This window comes from Juglans microcarpa x Juglans regia, chromosome 3D (genome assembly GCF_004785595.1).
Source record: "Juglans microcarpa x Juglans regia isolate MS1-56 chromosome 3D, Jm3101_v1.0, whole genome shotgun sequence".
Lineage (NCBI taxonomy): Eukaryota > Viridiplantae > Streptophyta > Magnoliopsida > Fagales > Juglandaceae > Juglans > Juglans microcarpa x Juglans regia.
In genome coordinates this window covers 6,442,935-6,460,998 of record NC_054598.1, presented here as the reverse complement: position 1 = coordinate 6,460,998, position 18,064 = coordinate 6,442,935, and the positions used below count along the sequence as shown (strand labels likewise).

Genomic DNA, 18,064 nt, shown 5'->3' with positions numbered 1-18,064 from the left:
CTGGCCATTCAAAAAAGAAAAATTGCATAGCTACCACACTAACGACCGTTCGGTTCAGGTGTTTCAGCTACCTCGGTTAGGGTAGGTGCTTTGGAACTTTGGGAGGAGATAAGGCAACTAATTTATTCCATCATTTAGAAACTCTCTCTTACACCATCAATGACAACATCTGGCATTCAAATTTCAACGTTGTTTTACAGTACTCGGTGTAGCCCACGTAAACACATTATCTTATGCCTCGGTCCCTGTAAAGTTTTCAGTGTTTGTGTCAAGACTCTTGCAGTGGAAAATGGAAATCCTCCTACCATATCAAATGGACTATGATAGAATTATTGGAATGCCAGTTACTATTGCTCTAAAAAAAAAAAAAAGAAAGAAAGAATGTCCCTAATTAATTTTATTTCTCTCATAGTTACTAGGATTCCTGTTTCGTGACACCTTTTCCAAAGACACTCGCTTACTGGACATATTTTGTACACTTTCATCTCAGAAAACAACTTCAAATTAATTTTTTATTTATTTTAATGCTATACTCATGGCGACATTTAGTAATTAGTATTAGAAAGTTTCTTTTTCTTTTTCTTTTACATCCACGTGAAAACCTGATCAGATTGCGCTGGCCGGAAGCCTAATTGGCAACTGGCATCCCATCTCGACTTTCAGAGATCTACATTTTAATATCCAAAATAGTACCATTGAAATAATTAATATATTAATTTCTTGGGTACAACAACCAAAAACCATATTATTATGACCAAATATTATATTTAAATAATAATATACACAACACTCTTGACAACGTATTTCATAATATATGCTGTGAAATGAGAATATTTTTGTAAAGTTGGTATTACTTTTATATGATATTTTACAATAATATTTTTCATTTTAAAATATTATTATGACCAAATATTATATTTGAGTAATAATACACAACACTTTTCACTTTACCTCTCACTTTGACCGCTTGTGTCTTTATTTTTTTTTACTTAATGATTAAAAAAATAATTTTTAATGTATTTGTATATTTTTTATTTTTTAAAAATATTTAAATATGTTGAAAAAATATGAAAAGAAAAATGAGAAAAAAATAAAAATCCATATTTGACCTAGCGGTCAGATTGAGAGGGCTACTCTAAGCGGTAAAGTAGCTCTATTCTTTCACAATACCGTGTAAAATGATGGTATTTTTGTAAAGTAATTTTACTTTTATATGATATTTTATAATAATATTTTTTATTTCATAATATGATTATAAAATATATTATGAAAAATATTATATATTTATCATTTTTTATTATATTTGACACAGCTAGCACATCATCATGTGTTATACTGTAAGTCTGCAACCCGGCCACTCTGAAAAGAGCCGTGCTACATCTACTGTGGATATAGCAGGAGACGGCTCCCGAAAAGAACAGAAAAGTTTTTTTATTTTATTTTTTTCATTCATTTTTTTTATACTTTAAAACATTTTTTAAAAAAAAATTATTATATCACTAAAAAATATTTCCAAAAAAGAAAAAATCCGGGACCCATTTCTCTGTGACAATAGCGTTTCTGCTCTGGGAATTGGGCACATTTTAGTGATTCGTACCTTGAGAGATCGATCTCTTTGTTTCTGTTATTTAATAATGCATGAGTTACTGACAATTCACTGTATTTTCAAGTGTCATTCCAAAGTTTTGGTCTAAGCTGATGTGAAATTATTATTGAATAAGTATATTAAATATTTAAAATATTAATTAAATAACATATAATATAGAGTTAGTATCTAAATTTAAGATCTCTACTATAATATTATATAAAATTATTATTTGTTTAAAAAAATTTTAATTTATTGAGATTTGTTATTTAGCTATATGAGATGAGATGAGATGATATGATTTTAGATTAAAGTTAAATAAAATATTATTATTATTATATTTAAAAAAATTTAATTATTTATTATATTTTGTATAGAAATTTAAAAAAATTATAATGATAAAATAAGATGAAATAAAATATTTTTTTTAATCCAAACCTAGCTTTACTGTTCAACTGGCAACTGCAAGTCAAAGTTGTGTCAAAGGCAAATTATTGACGAGGTCCTTGTCATTCATCTTTCGTCCTCATCATTCAGCCTACTCTTCCATTACTGATCTCTTCCCCCGGATTTATATCATATCTGCTATCTATCTTGCAACCATGCATCTTCCTATCTAGAAAAAGAAAAAGAAAAAAAGCTTTATTGTCATCATGGAGGGAGTGGAATTAGACATTGTGATTGTGGGGGGTGGAATAGCTGGCCTTACAACATCCTTGGGACTTCATAGGTACTACGTATCCTTAATTTGATCTCTTTCTTTTTAATTTTATTTTAATATATTATGAAGGTATATAATGTTTAATATATTATTAATATCTTATATAATTTTTATATTTTGTAGGCTAGGCATTCGAAGCTTAGTATTGGAATCCTCGGATACAATGAGGAACACAGGATTTCCCATTACAGCATATACAAATGCTTGGAAAGCCTTAGATGCTGTTGGCATTGGTGACTCCATTCGACAACATCATCAACGGCTTCAAGGGTACTAAGCAGTATACTACTTCTACATTGGTTTGGTTTTACTGATTCATTCATCCAATAATCATCATCACCATTGTTGCTCTTTTTTTTTTTTTTTGTTTGACAAAAGCGTGAAATTGACTACCCATTTACATGATAAGAACACGCAAAGACATGTAACTTATAACCAGGAGATATTTTTGTGCAGGAATGTGATTACATCTACAATCACAGGTCTTCAAACCTCAAAGGCGACATTTGCAAAAATCAAAGGAAAACAGTAAGTTACAGCGCCTTAAATGTTAGAAGTCAGTTGCCGAACTTGTGTCATCCTGTGACAAGAAATACCTTGTATATGTTGCACAAAAAACTTGGGGTTATGAAGAAATCACATAACCAAGTTCTTGTAGAAAGTTCAGAGCTATCAACTCTATACCAAGTATAAAAACTATGACTTGATAAGAAAAAAAAAAAAAAAAAAAACGCAGCATTAACCTTTCTGAGAACTACAAAGAAATTATGTGAGGTCCACTTAAGATGCGTTTATATGTATTTGAATGTTAAAATGAGTTTAAATATATTTATGAAAATTTGAAAAAATTTGTAGATCCTGCGTATAAAAAGGGGTTGAATTGAAAAAAATTGTGGGTCCCACGTGTAAAGAAGTTTTAAGTTGAGATGATTTTAGTGATTTAACAATTGAGTGTTTGGATGTTACAAGACTAAGCTTAAAATTGTCTCATAGAGTCTAACATCCAAACGGGCCTAAGCAAGTCCATCCTAGCTATATTCACATAGATTTACGTTGTTTACAATTTTACCGCAATTGAAAAGTTTTGGGCAGGAGGAGAGCGGTTTCATGTCCTGAGAGCGTTCATCTCCTGTGACAGTAGGACAATACAAAAGTCATCCCTCCCCAGAACCCATTCAAGTAGAATAGTCATGAAGAAACTAATTTTCTGCTACAGAATACGATCATTTAATGATATAAATATCTTTTCCGGTATCCAAAGTTTGTTCTTTTTGTTTTCTCGGATCATTTCTTTCGCCTACAAAACCTCAGCTATATGTAAACTTAGGTGGCCAAGATATAAACACAATGCTGATTTTATGTTGATATTAAGTGTTTAAGCCAGCCCTGATAATTGCTGTGTGATGCGCAGTGGAGGCCACGAAATTCGTTGTGTTCAAAGGCAGCTGTTGTTGGAAACCCTCGCAAAGGAGCTCCAAGTGGCACCATCAGGTATTCTTCCAAGGTGGTTTCTATAGAGGAATCAGGCTTCTATAAGCTTGTTCATCTTGCTGACGGAACCATTCTCAAAACCAAGGTAATTTCATTATTTATATTGGGTTCATTATGTGGTTCAACAGTAATATTGTTTGTTACGACCAAACGTAAGAGTACTAATTTAAGTTCTGGGTACATATTTCGGTCCAAAAAAAAAAAAAAAAAAGAAAAAGAACAAATTAAGGAAAAAGAAAAGAACCTCGTTGAAGGATCCCACTAAAAATAGGAGCTACTGGATTATGACCTTTAGTTTAGTATTGCATTGTAAATAGAAGCCGAAGGGTGGTTTGCTCCTGTTCATACAGATGCTCTGTCTTCATTATTTATGTGCGGGCGTTTGAATATATACTGAGAAGTGAGAACTTACTTTGTTTGAATAGGCTGAATAAATATTTATTCGAATGGGCTAAATACATGTTTGTTGTGTATGGGCTGAATGATATGGTTAAAATCATCTCAAGTGTTTTGGATATATAAATTGCTTAGACCTTATTATAAGAGTATAAACTTTGTGAATGGAAGGTATTGATTGGTTGTGATGGAGTGAACTCAGTGGTGGCAAAGTGGCTTCAATTCAAGAAACCGGCTTTCACTAGGAGATCTGCCATAAGGGGCTGTGTAGATTTCAAGAGCGGTCATAGTTTTGGGGACAGGTTCATGCTGTTCTTTGGGAAAGGTTTTCGATCGGGTTTTCTTCCTTGTGATGGTAACACCGTCTATTGGTTCTTGTCATGGACTCACTCCAGCCAAGGTGAGGCATCATCCCCAACTAAGTGTTTGCTTGATTCTTTGATTTACAAACAGTTTTTGGGTTGAGAAAGTACAAATTCCTAAAAAGAGAAAAACAGTACTGGAATAATGGAATGCATTTAATGGAATGCATTTTGTTTGCTATTGGCATATATAATCTTGCAGAGAATGCAGATAAAGAGAGAGAGATGGGAGATGACCCAGCTAAAATGAAGCAATTTGTGTTGCACAAGCTAGGAAAAATTCCTGACGAAGTAAAGGCTGTTATTGAAAACAATGATCTGGATCGTATCATATTATCCCCATTAAGGTACAGACATCCATGGGAGCTTGTATGGGGAAATATCAGCAAAGGAAATGTCTGTGTGGCCGGTGATGCATTCCATCCCATGACCCAGAAATTGGCCAAGGTGGTTGTTCTGCTTGGAAGATGGTGTCGTTTTGGCCAGGTGTCTTGGTGAGGCTCTACTGAAAGAGCCAAGTGGGGCAACAAAAGAGAGAGCTGATCAAAGAGAGAGAGAGGAATACAAGCAGATCGAGGCTGGCTTGAAAAAGTATGCTGAAGAGAGGAAGTGGAGAAGCATTCAGCTCATTACTACAGCTTATATGGTTGGTTATATCCAGCAGGGCTATGGATTGTTTGTGGACTTCTTAAGGGATAAAATATTGGCTTCATACGTTCCTAGGATGGTGATGAAGATGGCTGATTTTGATTGTGGGAAGCTTAATTAATTAGCACTTCCTAATTGCATCTATATGCATACATATCATGCTTTGTATAATTGCTGCTGAAAGATACCAAGTCCTTTATGTTAAGCTCTTGTAGCAAATATTTATTATTTCTATTTACGAAATAATAATAAAAGCATTTATTTATTACAAGTGATATAACTACAAAGATATTTCACAAAAATGAGCTTACAAATTGACATAACTTTATATATATATATATGATACGTTAGATTTATTTTATAATAAAAATAATTTTACAATTTAACGTATTGTATTAAGTTACGTCAGTTTGTGAATTTATTTTTATCAAATACTTTTATAACTAAAGCATTTATTTATATTCTTTACTTATTTACCATAGAGCTAATGTTAAGAAGGATCTATCTTTTCTTGAAGACTAGTTGTTCAACTTTTATATATGTTTTGCTTGAACATGTAGTGCTTCTAATATTGTGGATGCGGTGCAAACCAAAACATTGAAAAGTATTAAGACCAGGCTTTATAAGAGGCCGAACAGTGCTTAAACGTGGCTGCTAATGTGTATACGGTTCAAATCAAACTTTGAAAATACTGGATGGGTTTGGATTAACAGTTTAGATGAAATGAGATATTTTAAATAATAGTAAAATTTTTTGAGTTAAGATGAGATAAGATAGTTTGTAAAATATGTGTGTTTGTATAATGAGATGATATAGTTTTGATTTTTTGAGATTTGATAAAGGGGTGGGTCTCATTGTGCACTGTTCATACATCGTTCACATCAGTTTTCATTGTTCTCGCACTGTTTATATACTATTTACGTCAATTTTTGGCATTGTTTACGCATTTTTTATGTCAGTTTTCACTGTTTTATACTGTTTATTTATTATTCATTTAAATAGATGTTTTCAAATTTTAAGAGATAAAATATTGTGTTTAGATAGTCAAAACTGTTGTACGGTACAACTTCAGATGAGATGTTTTCATCTGACCTGTCTATCTAAACTTACCCTTATTTTTCTTCATTTTTATCATTTCTTCCTTATTCTACTACTTCCTCGGCATAAATAAGAAGTTTTTATTTAAATTCTCTTTCTTGTTGTTCTGTAGGGTCTGATTTTTTTTTTTTTTTTTTTTTTTGTTAGGTTTAATTTGATGATCCTACTCGATAAGGATTCATGACCCTTTTTTTTTGTTTTTGGTTGAATTTCAATGAGGGTTGGGCCATGGAGTATAGGTTTTGGCCAATAGGCCAAGTTACAGCGAACATGGAAAAACCTTGTGGGGTCTAGGGGCGAAGTCGAACAAGTTTTTTACCCAGTTTGTGACTTGAAAAATGCAGATAGAAAGTTCAATTGACACTTACGTGACAAGATACTCAAACAAAACTTAGGCAACAAGTTTGCTCGACCCTCACTCCATATGCTCGAGCAAACATTAGACGACAAGTTCACTCGAGTGAATAACTCAATAATTAAAAAATTAGTGCTTCGGTCATGTAACATTATATATTATATTTATGTTTATTATGAATCGTCTTAATGTTTTGAGGAGTGTATTTTGCCTCCAATATATTTTTTCATTCTTCAAGATAATAAATTTTTTATAACATAGACATGTTGTTGAATTATATAAATTTTTATATTGCATATTTGATTTTTTATTTGATTTTATTTTTGATGTCTTCGTTTCACACACTCTCACTTACGCGCACATCCCCACTGCCATCTTCAGACTTCAATTTTTAGATCTATTACTCCTATGATAACTTGGCAGACTCAAGAAATGATTCTATAGAATCAAAACTCTTGAGGCCTTCAGCGGGACATGTTTCAAACTTTCAACCCAAAAGCTTCCCTAATTTAAGCAAGGATTTAAAATAACATATTTTGTGGTTGTTTATAGTTAGGAGTAGGGGACTATATATCTATATTTATTCTAATTTTCATTAATTCATCCTCAGGAATTATTAGAGTTTGGCAAGTGAGAATATATAAAGTATTCTCATTATTATTTTATATTTTATTATTATTTTATTATTATTATTATTTATAAATATTTTTAATATTTTTTAAATATTCTTACTGTCCAATTCAAGAGTCTTTTCAAATGATATTAATATGTCGCAGAAAGCTTACACTCAAAAGTTAAACAATTGGAAAATAATTTACGCAAAACATCTTTTATAATATTTTACTTGCTAAAATCAGAGCCTTATCAATGCAAAAGCTGCCTATGAACTCAATGGGAAAAATGGGTACCCCTGTCCCTTCACCACGTTTCATTTCCATTCGTCCAATCACCACTTTTCTCTCATCTGTCATTCCATCCTGATCCACCTACCCCTCTCATTAGATCTGAAATAAGTTTTTCTTTGATGTATTTATTATTATGTATTATATTTTCAGCTGTTTTACTTACATTGAGTTTGGTGACGAGGTAATCTCTTATATTTTGTGAATAATAATAATAAAATATTAAATAATAATAATAAAATATTAAATAAATAATAATAAAATATTAAATAATAGTTGAGTATTCTGACTCAAAATATTCTACTATCCAAACTAATCTTTAGGTCTCGTTTGCTTTTACAAATAAAATGAAATAATATGAGATGAGATGAGTTGAGTATAAGTTGAAAATTGAATAAATATTGTTAAAATATATATTTTTTAATATTATTTTTATTTTAAGATTTGAAAAAGTTAAATTATTTATTATATTTTGTATAGAAATTTAAAAAAATTATAATGATTAAATCAAATAAAATTAGATGAAAATTTTTTATAAAAATAAACGAGGCTTTAATATATTGATCCCCATTTCATTCCGGTTTCATTCCATACTACAGTTGAGAAAGTTTTTGACGAAACATTATCATTTAAGGTTTCGTTTGATTTCTTAACTACTCTCAACTCATCTCAACTCATCATTATAATTTTTTTAAATTCTAATACAAAATATAATAAATAATTTAACTTTTTCAAATCTCAAAATAATAATAATATTAAAAAATAATATTTTATCATCTTAACTCAACTCAACTCAACATTCAAACACACTCTTAATACTATGCAATTTATTAAAAATTAAAAAACATAAAAAACTTATTTAAACCAAGAAAATATCTAAAATTATAAAAAATTGAAAACTGAAATTTTAAATTCTCTATCCTTTTATATTTATATTTTTAATTTTTTTAATAACTCGAATGACATCACATAATAATGACAGGTCAAGAGTATCATCCGTAAATTTTGAATGAGCAAATAACATTATTTTTCGTTCAATCTATGAATAAGCTAGTGAATGTCTTTTCATTAATATTTCTAGTTTTACTCTCAAAACAAAAAAAAACTTGCGTCTTATTAAATTATGAATAATACTACTCTTACCACTCTATTCTATCGCTCTATTCTATCGCTTTGATTTTTTAATTTTTTTTACTTAATAATTAAAAAGTGTTTTTTAATAATATTATTATTTTTTTAAAAAATATTTAAAAGTGTTAAAAAATATATGTATAAAAAAGCAAAAAAATAGAATTTCTTATGACTAACGGTAGCTCCCAGCTAACGCTGGGAGCGGTGACTGTAGCACAGTTCTTAAATTATTGAAGTTCGATCGATTTGAGAATTATTTTACTTTGTTTGGATTATATCTTTCTAAAAAAAAAAAATTATGTACTGTTTATGTATTGTTTATGTCAATTTTGACATTGTTTATATACTGTTTATGTCAGCTTTCACAATTTTATACTATTTATTTATTGTTTATTTAAATGGATGTTTTCAAAATTTAAGAGATAAAATATTATTTTTGAATAGTCAAAATTACTGTATGGCATAATTCTAGATGCGATGTTTTCATCTATATTTACAAACCAAACCGGGCTTAGGCTTCCAGTCCGAACCAATAAATAAATTTTTCTGATTTTTGGCGAGATATTACTGTTGATTTTTAGAGTTAAAATTATTAAAATTGTGATATCCCGTGTGATGAAAAGAATAAAAATAGACAATATATGAGATTATTTGAGTCGTACCACCTACAATAGACTGGTCTTATGAGAATGTCAGAAATTTAAGAGAAAAAAATTATGATACCCAATGGAGCTTCAATTTTTATAAAGTTTTAATAGAACTTTAATTATATTATTAACTAATTCTTTTAAAGGGAAGTCAACCATTGGGCTACACAAAAACATGTGTTATTTGGTTATAATTAACACTATCTTTATTGTAAATTGAAATATTGTAACTTTTTGTAGATGTGCTTTCGTTTTTTGTAAGGGTAGTGATATGATTATTATTTTTTTATTATTTATCTATTATTTATAGTGTATTTATTTTTTTATTATTTTTTTTAAGTATTTTTTTAACATCTTTAATTATTAAGAAAAAATTAAAAAAATATATAATTTTACTAATAATTACTTTCTTAATCATTAATTAAAATTAAAAATTAAAAAATAATCAAATACAAAAAAAAGTAGTAAATAGATAACAGGACCTATAATTTTCCTTTTTATAAATAGGAATCTCCATCTAGAAAATTAGAAAAATATTTTCTCCTCTATTTGTGTTTTTCTTTTTTTAAAATTTGATATAAATATTTTATATCAAATTTAAGGATGTACATATAAAATGTGATTAAACTTAATACATGTTAAAATCTGAAAGCAACAAAATCTACTATAAAGAAACTGTCCATCAAGACCTACCGTCTTGACACCATAATTTTTCTTTGTAATTTAGATAATGATAGATTTACTATCTTCTACTATCAGTCCATTATTTTCTTTAGTTTTTAACATTTTTATTTTATTTGCTTACTTAATGGATAAAAAAGTACTTATTAGTGAAGTTATATATTTTTTAATTTTTTTAATAATTAAATATGTTAAAAAAATACTTAAAAAAAATAAAAAAATATATATATTATAGAGTAGTAGCACACGTTCGTTATTTTACTTCTCTCTTTTGCACGTATATCTCTGGTATCTGTATTTTTCCAACAATTATTTCTACAGCATGCGTATTGGCTGTCGTCATCAACTCTGTCTTTTTGTGAACATAAATCTGACCTCGCTTCTTGTTCTGTTGCTTTCAAGTCTGAATTGCATTCTATTCTTTCCCTGTCATCTTTTTCCCCATCTTGTTTTGTTGAGCTAAATAAATTCATTCTCAAAGTAAAAACTGCTCGACCATCGTGGCAAAAAAGCCGAACACAGAACTTCATGGAAATAGTTGAAGAAATAGTGATTGTGGGAGGAGGTGTGGCTGGTCTCGCAACATCCTTAGGACTTCACAGGTACCCTCTCACTCTCTTTCGTCTGTGTAGGTGAAGCTGTGTCTGTAACTGTTCGGACCATGTTGCAGGTTGGGTATTCGGAGCTTAGTATTGGAATCATCGGATGATTTGAGGATCGCAGGATATGCCTTGACAGTATTTACCAACGCTTGGAAGGCATTAGATGCCTTAGGCATTGGTGACTTTCTCCGGCAGCATCATACACGGATTCAGGGGTATTGCCGAGTCCTCCTCTGTTTATCATGGCCTTCTTGCATTACAGATAGTTCTCTGTGAATGATGATTGAGTTTGTGGGCCCGACTCCATCTGACCTTTCTAACAGCTTGATAAATTACAAAAGGGATTTTATTTAGAGAAGTAATATTACGAGTGTCCTGGAATTAGTGCAGGAATTTGACGACTTCAACAATTTCGGGACTTCAAACTTCAGAGTTGCCATTTAAGGCCAAAGGGAAACAGTAAGTACAAAGTAAACATGAAGTCATCACGCACACTGCTGATCAATGACTATCCTCATTGTCTTATCCATCAAACTGCAAAAAACATTGGTTTTTTTTTTTTTTTTTCTTGGAAAATCCTTTATTCGACCTGCTTTCAGGAACCAATGTTAATTGATGAATTTAATGTTGACTGATGTTTGAGTTTCTTTGATGGTTGGCGGTGGGTGTGAACTGTGATGTGCACAGCGGAGACCATGAAGTTCGCTGCGTGAGAAGGAAGTTGCTGTTGGAAACCCTTGTGAAGGAACTCCCAAATGGCACCGTTAGGTTCTCCTCCAAGGTGGTGTGTATTGAAGAATCGGGCTTCTTTAAGCTGGTGCATCTTGCTGATGGAACCATCCTCAAAACCAAGGTGAAATTGTTGTACCCTTTATTCATTTTCTTTTGTTAAGCGAAAGCCTAAAGAATAAACTCGCTTTGTGATCCTTAAGAGAACCCAAATTTGTGTAAAAGGAGAATTACCCTGCATGATGGCTTGTATCATACCAAGAACATTATCATTATTTTGGGAAACGTAAATTTTATTTATAATGCTCTTAATAAGAATGTAACTCCTACATGTGTCCATCATTGTAAACACTTGAGTCTTAATTGTGGTGTCAATATTGTGAATGAAAGGTGTTGGTTGGGTGTGATGGAGTGAACTCACTGGTGGCAAAGTGGCTTGGTTTCAAGAAAGCAGCTTTTGCAGGGAGATTTGCCATCAGGGGATGCGTGGATTTCAAGGGTAGTCATCGATTCGAGCCTAAGTTCATGCAGTTCTTTGGAAAAGGTATTCGATCCGGTGCCATCCCTGTTGATGACAGTACTGTTTACTGGTTTGTCACTTGGACTCCATCCAGCAAAGGTTAGGCCTTGACCCCAGCAGAAAGGTTGGTTTGTTTGTTTCACTTGGTATTTGCTCGCATTTGATCGTCTTCTTATTCTTGTAGAGGAAGAGCAAGAACAAGACCCAGCTAAAATAAAGCAAATTGTGCTGAGTAGGATTGGAAAAGTACCTGATCAAGCAAGGGCTCTGCTCGAAAATGCTGAGCTGGATGGCTTTATGTCATTGCCATTAAGATACAGACATCCTTGGGAACTACTATGGGGAAACATTAGCAAAGGCAATGTCTGTGTAGCCGGAGATGCACTCCACCCCTTGGTACCAGATATTGGGCAAGGCGGGTGTTCTGCCTTGGAAGATGGTGTTGTTTTAGCCAGATGTCTTGCTGAGGCTTTATTGAAAGAACCAACAGAAGAAAAAGACGACTATAAGAGAATTGAGATGGGGTTGAAGAAGTATGCCAAAGAGAGGGTATGGAGAAGTATTGAGCTCACGAGTGTGTCTTATATGACTGGTTTTATACAGGAGAGTCGCGGGAAAATGATGAACTTTTTAAGAGATAAAGCATTGGCTGGATTCTTGGCAGCTTTCATGTTGAAAATGGCTGATTTTGATTGTGGAAAGCTCAACATTTCTTGAATATTGCAACCTCGTATATGTGCTGGGCTGGATTTCCCGCACTTCGAGTTCACTAAGTTTGGAACTATTTGTAAACTTCTCTATGAGGCTTTGGTTTTGGATGATTTCATTTGTAACCGCCAAGGTGTCCTTGGACATAATGTTTTTAGATTCCGTGTGGGTTTTTTTTGGTTTTATGTTACTGCTAAAAGAGTAATTAATTGCAATAATGTATTCCTTCACCATAAATAATGAACTATTAATAAATTACAAGTTGCCGTCCTTGTTGAGAAAATAAACCTCTACATGCGCTGCTCTACATGCTGCTGCTGTAAAGTATCCAAAAATTTATTTATGCTGTAAATCATAATAAATCATGAAGAGAAATAAATATTCTAGCTACAAAGTGATAATATAAAAATAATCTTACAAATTGATGCTGCTTGATGTGATTTGTCAGAAGTAATATATGCAATTAAATTACATTTATTAAATGAAAAATAATACATCTAATTAAGTCAATAATTCTAATTTAAAACTCAAACTATTAAATGTAAAGTAATAAATTTCCTAAGTTACTAATTTTTATATCAAATTAGGATTTTTTTAGTTTTTGAAACATATTTATTTTAAAGATAAAAGTGAACCTAAAATAGAGTATAGCGGTGTGCTAACTTAATGATATCGACTTGCATTATCATGTTTATACCATTCTTTTATACATCCAAGTCATGGGTTTGTTTGGATAATAAATGTTTGAAAGATTTTGAGATGTTTTTTTTTAACAAAAAATTTAAGAAATATTTTTAATAAGTTTATTAAAAGAAAGTAGGAGTGGAAGGGATAAAAACCCCCTCAGCCCAGCAGGCTGAGCCCAATAAAAAATAAGAAAACCATCATTCGATCCAGGGATCTATTCGACCCAGAGCCCCATGGGAAACAAGAATCTCATCTCATGGACATAGGACCCAGTCGGCCCAGCCAAGAGACCCTTGAATTGATAAAAACGGGGATTGAGAAAAAATGATGAAGCTCCAACAAGAGTTGACAAAGGTAGGTATTGCCCACGTAGGCTGAGAGGTCATCGGCGAAATTGTTAGAGGCCACGCTGCATTGGTTACTGATAAACAAGAAATTATGTTGTTATTAATACTCTTAGTACACTGGTTAAGTAAGCTTTATTTGTTAAAAAAGAATATTAATCAAACACAGTATGGTAACTGAACCTGTGGCATGTGAAATGACTATTTACCCCTTAAAACAATGAACATGGGCTCAGGTTATTGGGCTTGAATAAAGTCTAAACTAAGTAAGAGTATATAGTGCAGGAGTAAGGCCCACGAAAGTTGACCCAAGAAGATGAAAAAGGAAAGCTTTAGACAAAACTATTGAGAAGAAAGAAAGAAAACAAAGGGGCGAAACGGTTATGGGAGTATGCTGGATGAAGGAGAATCAGTAGCACAAAGAGAGAAAATGAAGCTGGAAATGGGTATAAAGAAGGGGCAGAAATACTAGAGAGAGGGTGCTGGTTTGGAGCAAAAGTATGTTTCACTGTTTTTACATTCCGTAGCAAATCATCGAAGGAATTTAGGGTTTTTCTTGTGTCGATCTTTCGCATTCACAATGGGGAAGATCGACTACATCTGAAGCTTGGGTTGCGGTAAAAGCTTCCTTTTGTCCTCAATATTTTATGAGTTTTTGTAAACATTCTATGCTTCATGTTGTTGAAACTCATATTCTAAAAATTGGGAGTTTGAAAGATACGCTTGCTCTTGTTCTATTGTTGACATAAGACACAACATAACCTTGAATTAATCAAGATTTCCTTCAGCCGAATGTTAAAGTCAAATCTAGTTGTAGTTATAGTGAGGAATTTTCTAAGGTTTGGTACAAAGAACTCTGAACGTGTATTTCCAAATTTTTGAGTTATTAATATCTTAATTGAGTTAGTAATTGATGAGTGGTATCCAGAAGTTCTTGTGAAATGTTGAATCAGAGGAAGTAATACCCCACAACCCAAGTGTTTGTTAAATTGTCTTTATATTAATCTTTGCCTTTAAATCCTGAATGTTTTTCTGATCTGAAGTTGGTAAAATCAAGAGTTACCATTGCTTTATTTTAATTGTTTTACTCTCTTTAGTATTGATGTTTATTGGTTATTTCAATTTCCCAACGATTATTAATCTGAAATCCTCCATGCTCAACCATACATTCCATTGATAGTAAATAGTTTATTGTGTAATAACCACTTTCATATCAAAATGAATTCTCCACTAGTATGATTTTTAAACCTTTTTTGCCTATACTTTGATTTCTAAATTCGCGAGACATTGAAGTGTTTGAAACACCCTTGTCCATGTGGAAATGATCTCGGGATTTCCCTATTATTACAATTGATCTACTTCTACACTTGGGAGTGATAATTTGAAGACCATCAAGTTTTTAGTGCCATTGCCAGGGATAACTGGTGTTTTCATAACATTATTTTATTGCTGAGAGGATGTTTGTGGAGCTTTGAACCTCTTCACAGCTTGGGTGATATTTGTTCTCTTCCATTTTATTTGTTTGCTTCTTATTTGTTTTTATTTTTTTGCCTTTGTTTATATGTCTGGTTGGATTAGGGATCATACATCTCTACTTGTTAAGACAAAGTCATTAACATCATCAAATTTTGTTTCCATCTCATCAGAATCATCATCTGACAGTCAAAGTACCATGGCTAAAAATGATCATAATGATGGGGAAATTGGTGAATCAAAACAGGACACTTAGAAAATATTTGCAACCTGATAGGACCAGTCCACCCTTTTGCATCATTCAACCTTTGAATGCAAACAATTTTAACTTTAAACCTGAGATGATTCTATTGCTGCCACATTTTCATGGCATTGAATCCGAAAATCTCTATTTGCACATCAAAGAATTTGAGGAAGTTTGCTAAACTTTCTGGATAGAACATGCACTGAAGAGGTCATTAGGTTAAAATTGTTTTTATTTTCCCTAAAAGACAAGGCTAAGACCTGGCTGAACTCATTAAGGCCAAGGTCTATTGGGACTTGACAGAAAATGCAAACTAAATTTTAAAAAATTTCTTTTCTATGCACAGGACCAATGCCTTAAAAAGGCAAATTATAAATTTTGGCTAAAAAGATGTGGAAACATTTTATCATTGATGGGAACAATTTAAAGACTTGTTAAATGCATGTCCCTATCATGGATATGAGAATTGGAGGGTCATAAGTTTTTTCTATGAGGGATTACAACAAAAAATGGGGTAATTCGTAGAAACAATGTGTAATGGTGAATTTTATTAACAAAGAACCTGAGGAAACTTTTGAATATTTTGACTACTTGGCCGAGAATGCTCAATCTTAGGATGTCTCAGATTTGTATGATAGGTTTAAAAATCAAAAATCTGTTAGTGGGGGTGTAAATATCATTTGAAAGAAGCTGATGATTTACATGCTAGACTTGCATTTTTTACTAAGAAGTTAGATTCTCTTGAGCTGAAGAAAGTTAATGAAATGCATGTTTTACCATCAACTCTTGAAAAATGTAATATATGTGAGGATTCAGGGCATGTGACTGGTGCATGCCCAACAATTCCTGCTTTTAAGGAAGTTTTGCTAGATCAATCCAATACTGTAAATATGATTTCAAAGAATTTCTTTGGACCCTATTCTAACACTTACAATGCAGGTTGGAGAAGTCATCCAAACTTCAGCTGGAGGAATGAACAACCTGCACCATCAACACAGGGACCAGCACAGTACCCTCCTTATTCATCATCAGCACAAGGACCTGCATAGTTTGGTAGTCAACCCCCTCCAATGCAGAAAAAGAATGTGGAGGACTCAATGCAACATCTAATTATTCGCCTACAACAGTTCATGCAAAGTCAGACCATAATAAACAATCAGAACTCACAAGTCATCAATGACATATGAGGAACACTTACAAGATTGACCACTACCTTGAGAGCCTAAGAGAAAGACAAATTTTCAGCTCAGCCACAACCTAACCCTCAAGGAAAAATTCCACACATTCAGAGTAATGTTGATGGAGCTAATGAGAAAGCAATAAAAACAATCACAACTCTAAGAAGTGGTAAGGTTGTGGACATTCCTGCACATAATGCAAGCTCAGGTAAAAATATTAATCCTCCTCATGATAAATGTGAGCCAAGCATGTTAGAATCTGAAATAAATGCATGTCACATACTTATAAAAAAAATAAAAAATAAATGCATGTCACATACCTGCTCCATTCCCACTTGACTGCTTTCTCTGCATTAAAAAAAAAAAGCATGCTGAAATCCTAAAAATTTTTAAGCAAGTCAGAATTAATACTCCTCTTCTTGATGCTATTAAATAAATTCCTGGTTATGCTAGATTTTTAAAGGATTTATGAACTGTGAAAAGAAAGTTAAATGTGCAGAAAAAGGCTTTTCTCACTGAGCAAGTCAATACAATAATTCAAAATCACACACCACTTAAGTATAAAGACCCTCGATCACCCACCATTGCTTGTGTCATTGGAAATTCAAAAATTGGCCAAGCTTTACTTGACCTGGGATCAGGGGTTAACTTGCTACCTTTTAGTGTGTATGAACAGTTGGAGTTGGAAAAATTAAAAGCCACTTCCATTATTTTACAGCTAGCTGATAGGTCTATTCAAATACGAAGGGGGTGGTTGAAGATTTCTTGGTCCAAATAAATAAATTCTATTACCCAATAGATTTTGTAGTATTGGATATGAAACTACTAGCTCAATCAAACTCTTCAGCAACTGTGATTTTAGGGAGACCATTTTTAGCAACCTCTAATGCCATAATTAAATGGAGTTGTGTCTTAAAATTAAGTTTTGAGAATATGACTTTAGAATTGAACATTTTCAATTTGTTCAGGCAACCTCAAGAACTCGAGGAAATTCAAGAAGTCAATGCATTAGAATCTCTGCTTGCTGAAAATCTTTTGCTGAAATATAATTGTAATGAGAAGTGAGAGGAATTAGATAACTCCGTTGATTTAATTGAATCTGCTAATAATATTTCTTTTGCTTGTGCTGCAGGAAACTCCATTAAGGTGCAGTGGAAGCTCAAATTTGAGCCATTGCCATCATTGTCAGCATCATTAAAGCCTTCCACAGAAAAGATCACAGTACTGGAGCTAAAGTTCCTGCCATCAAAGCTGAAATATGCTTACCTGGGTCCTGATAACTCATTTCTAGTAGTGATCTATGCTCAGCTAACTTCTAACCAAGAGGGTAAGTTGCTGACGGTTTTGAAACAGCATAAAGCATCCATTGGTTGGTCCATTGTTGATATCAAAGGTATAAGCCTCCTATTTGCACATAAAGGATATATTGAAAAGATGACTCAAAACCTTTTAGGGAGATGCAAATGAGACTAAATCCTACAATGAAGAAAGTAGTAAAAACTGAGGTTTTGAAATTATTAGACATAGGCATCATATATCCCATTGCAGACAGCAAATGGGAT

At 32.3% G+C, this 18,064-nt stretch overlaps 1 protein-coding gene and 1 pseudogene across 1 annotated transcript; both read left to right on the top strand.

Moving 5' to 3' along the window:
* The first annotated feature begins 2,105 nt into the window (after positions 1–2,105).
* On the top strand, positions 2,106–5,474 carry LOC121255716 (annotated as a pseudogene).
* A 4,861-nt stretch (positions 5,475–10,335) lies between these two features.
* On the top strand, positions 10,336–12,846 carry LOC121255717 (monooxygenase 3-like). The gene is made up of 6 exons (XM_041156202.1): positions 10,336–10,619; positions 10,688–10,834; positions 11,010–11,078; positions 11,307–11,472; positions 11,739–11,967; positions 12,053–12,846. Exons 1-6 carry the CDS (start codon positions 10,546–10,548, stop codon positions 12,583–12,585), a joined length of 1,218 nt encoding a protein of 405 aa, XP_041012136.1. The 5' UTR covers positions 10,336–10,545; the 3' UTR covers positions 12,586–12,846.
* The last annotated feature ends 5,218 nt before the right edge of the window (positions 12,847–18,064 follow it).

Excerpts from the sequence above, each read along its gene's own strand:
- LOC121255717 (XM_041156202.1), top strand. The coding sequence starts at position 10,546 with ATGGAAATAGTTGAAGAAATAGTGATTGTGGGAGGAGGTGTGGCTGGT. Across the intron at positions 10,835-11,009 it reads CATCATACACGGATTCAGGG|GAATTTGACGACTTCAACAA; the intron begins GTATTGCCGAGT and ends GAATTAGTGCAG. Across the intron at positions 11,473-11,738 it reads GAACCATCCTCAAAACCAAG|GTGTTGGTTGGGTGTGATGG; the intron begins GTGAAATTGTTG and ends TGTGAATGAAAG.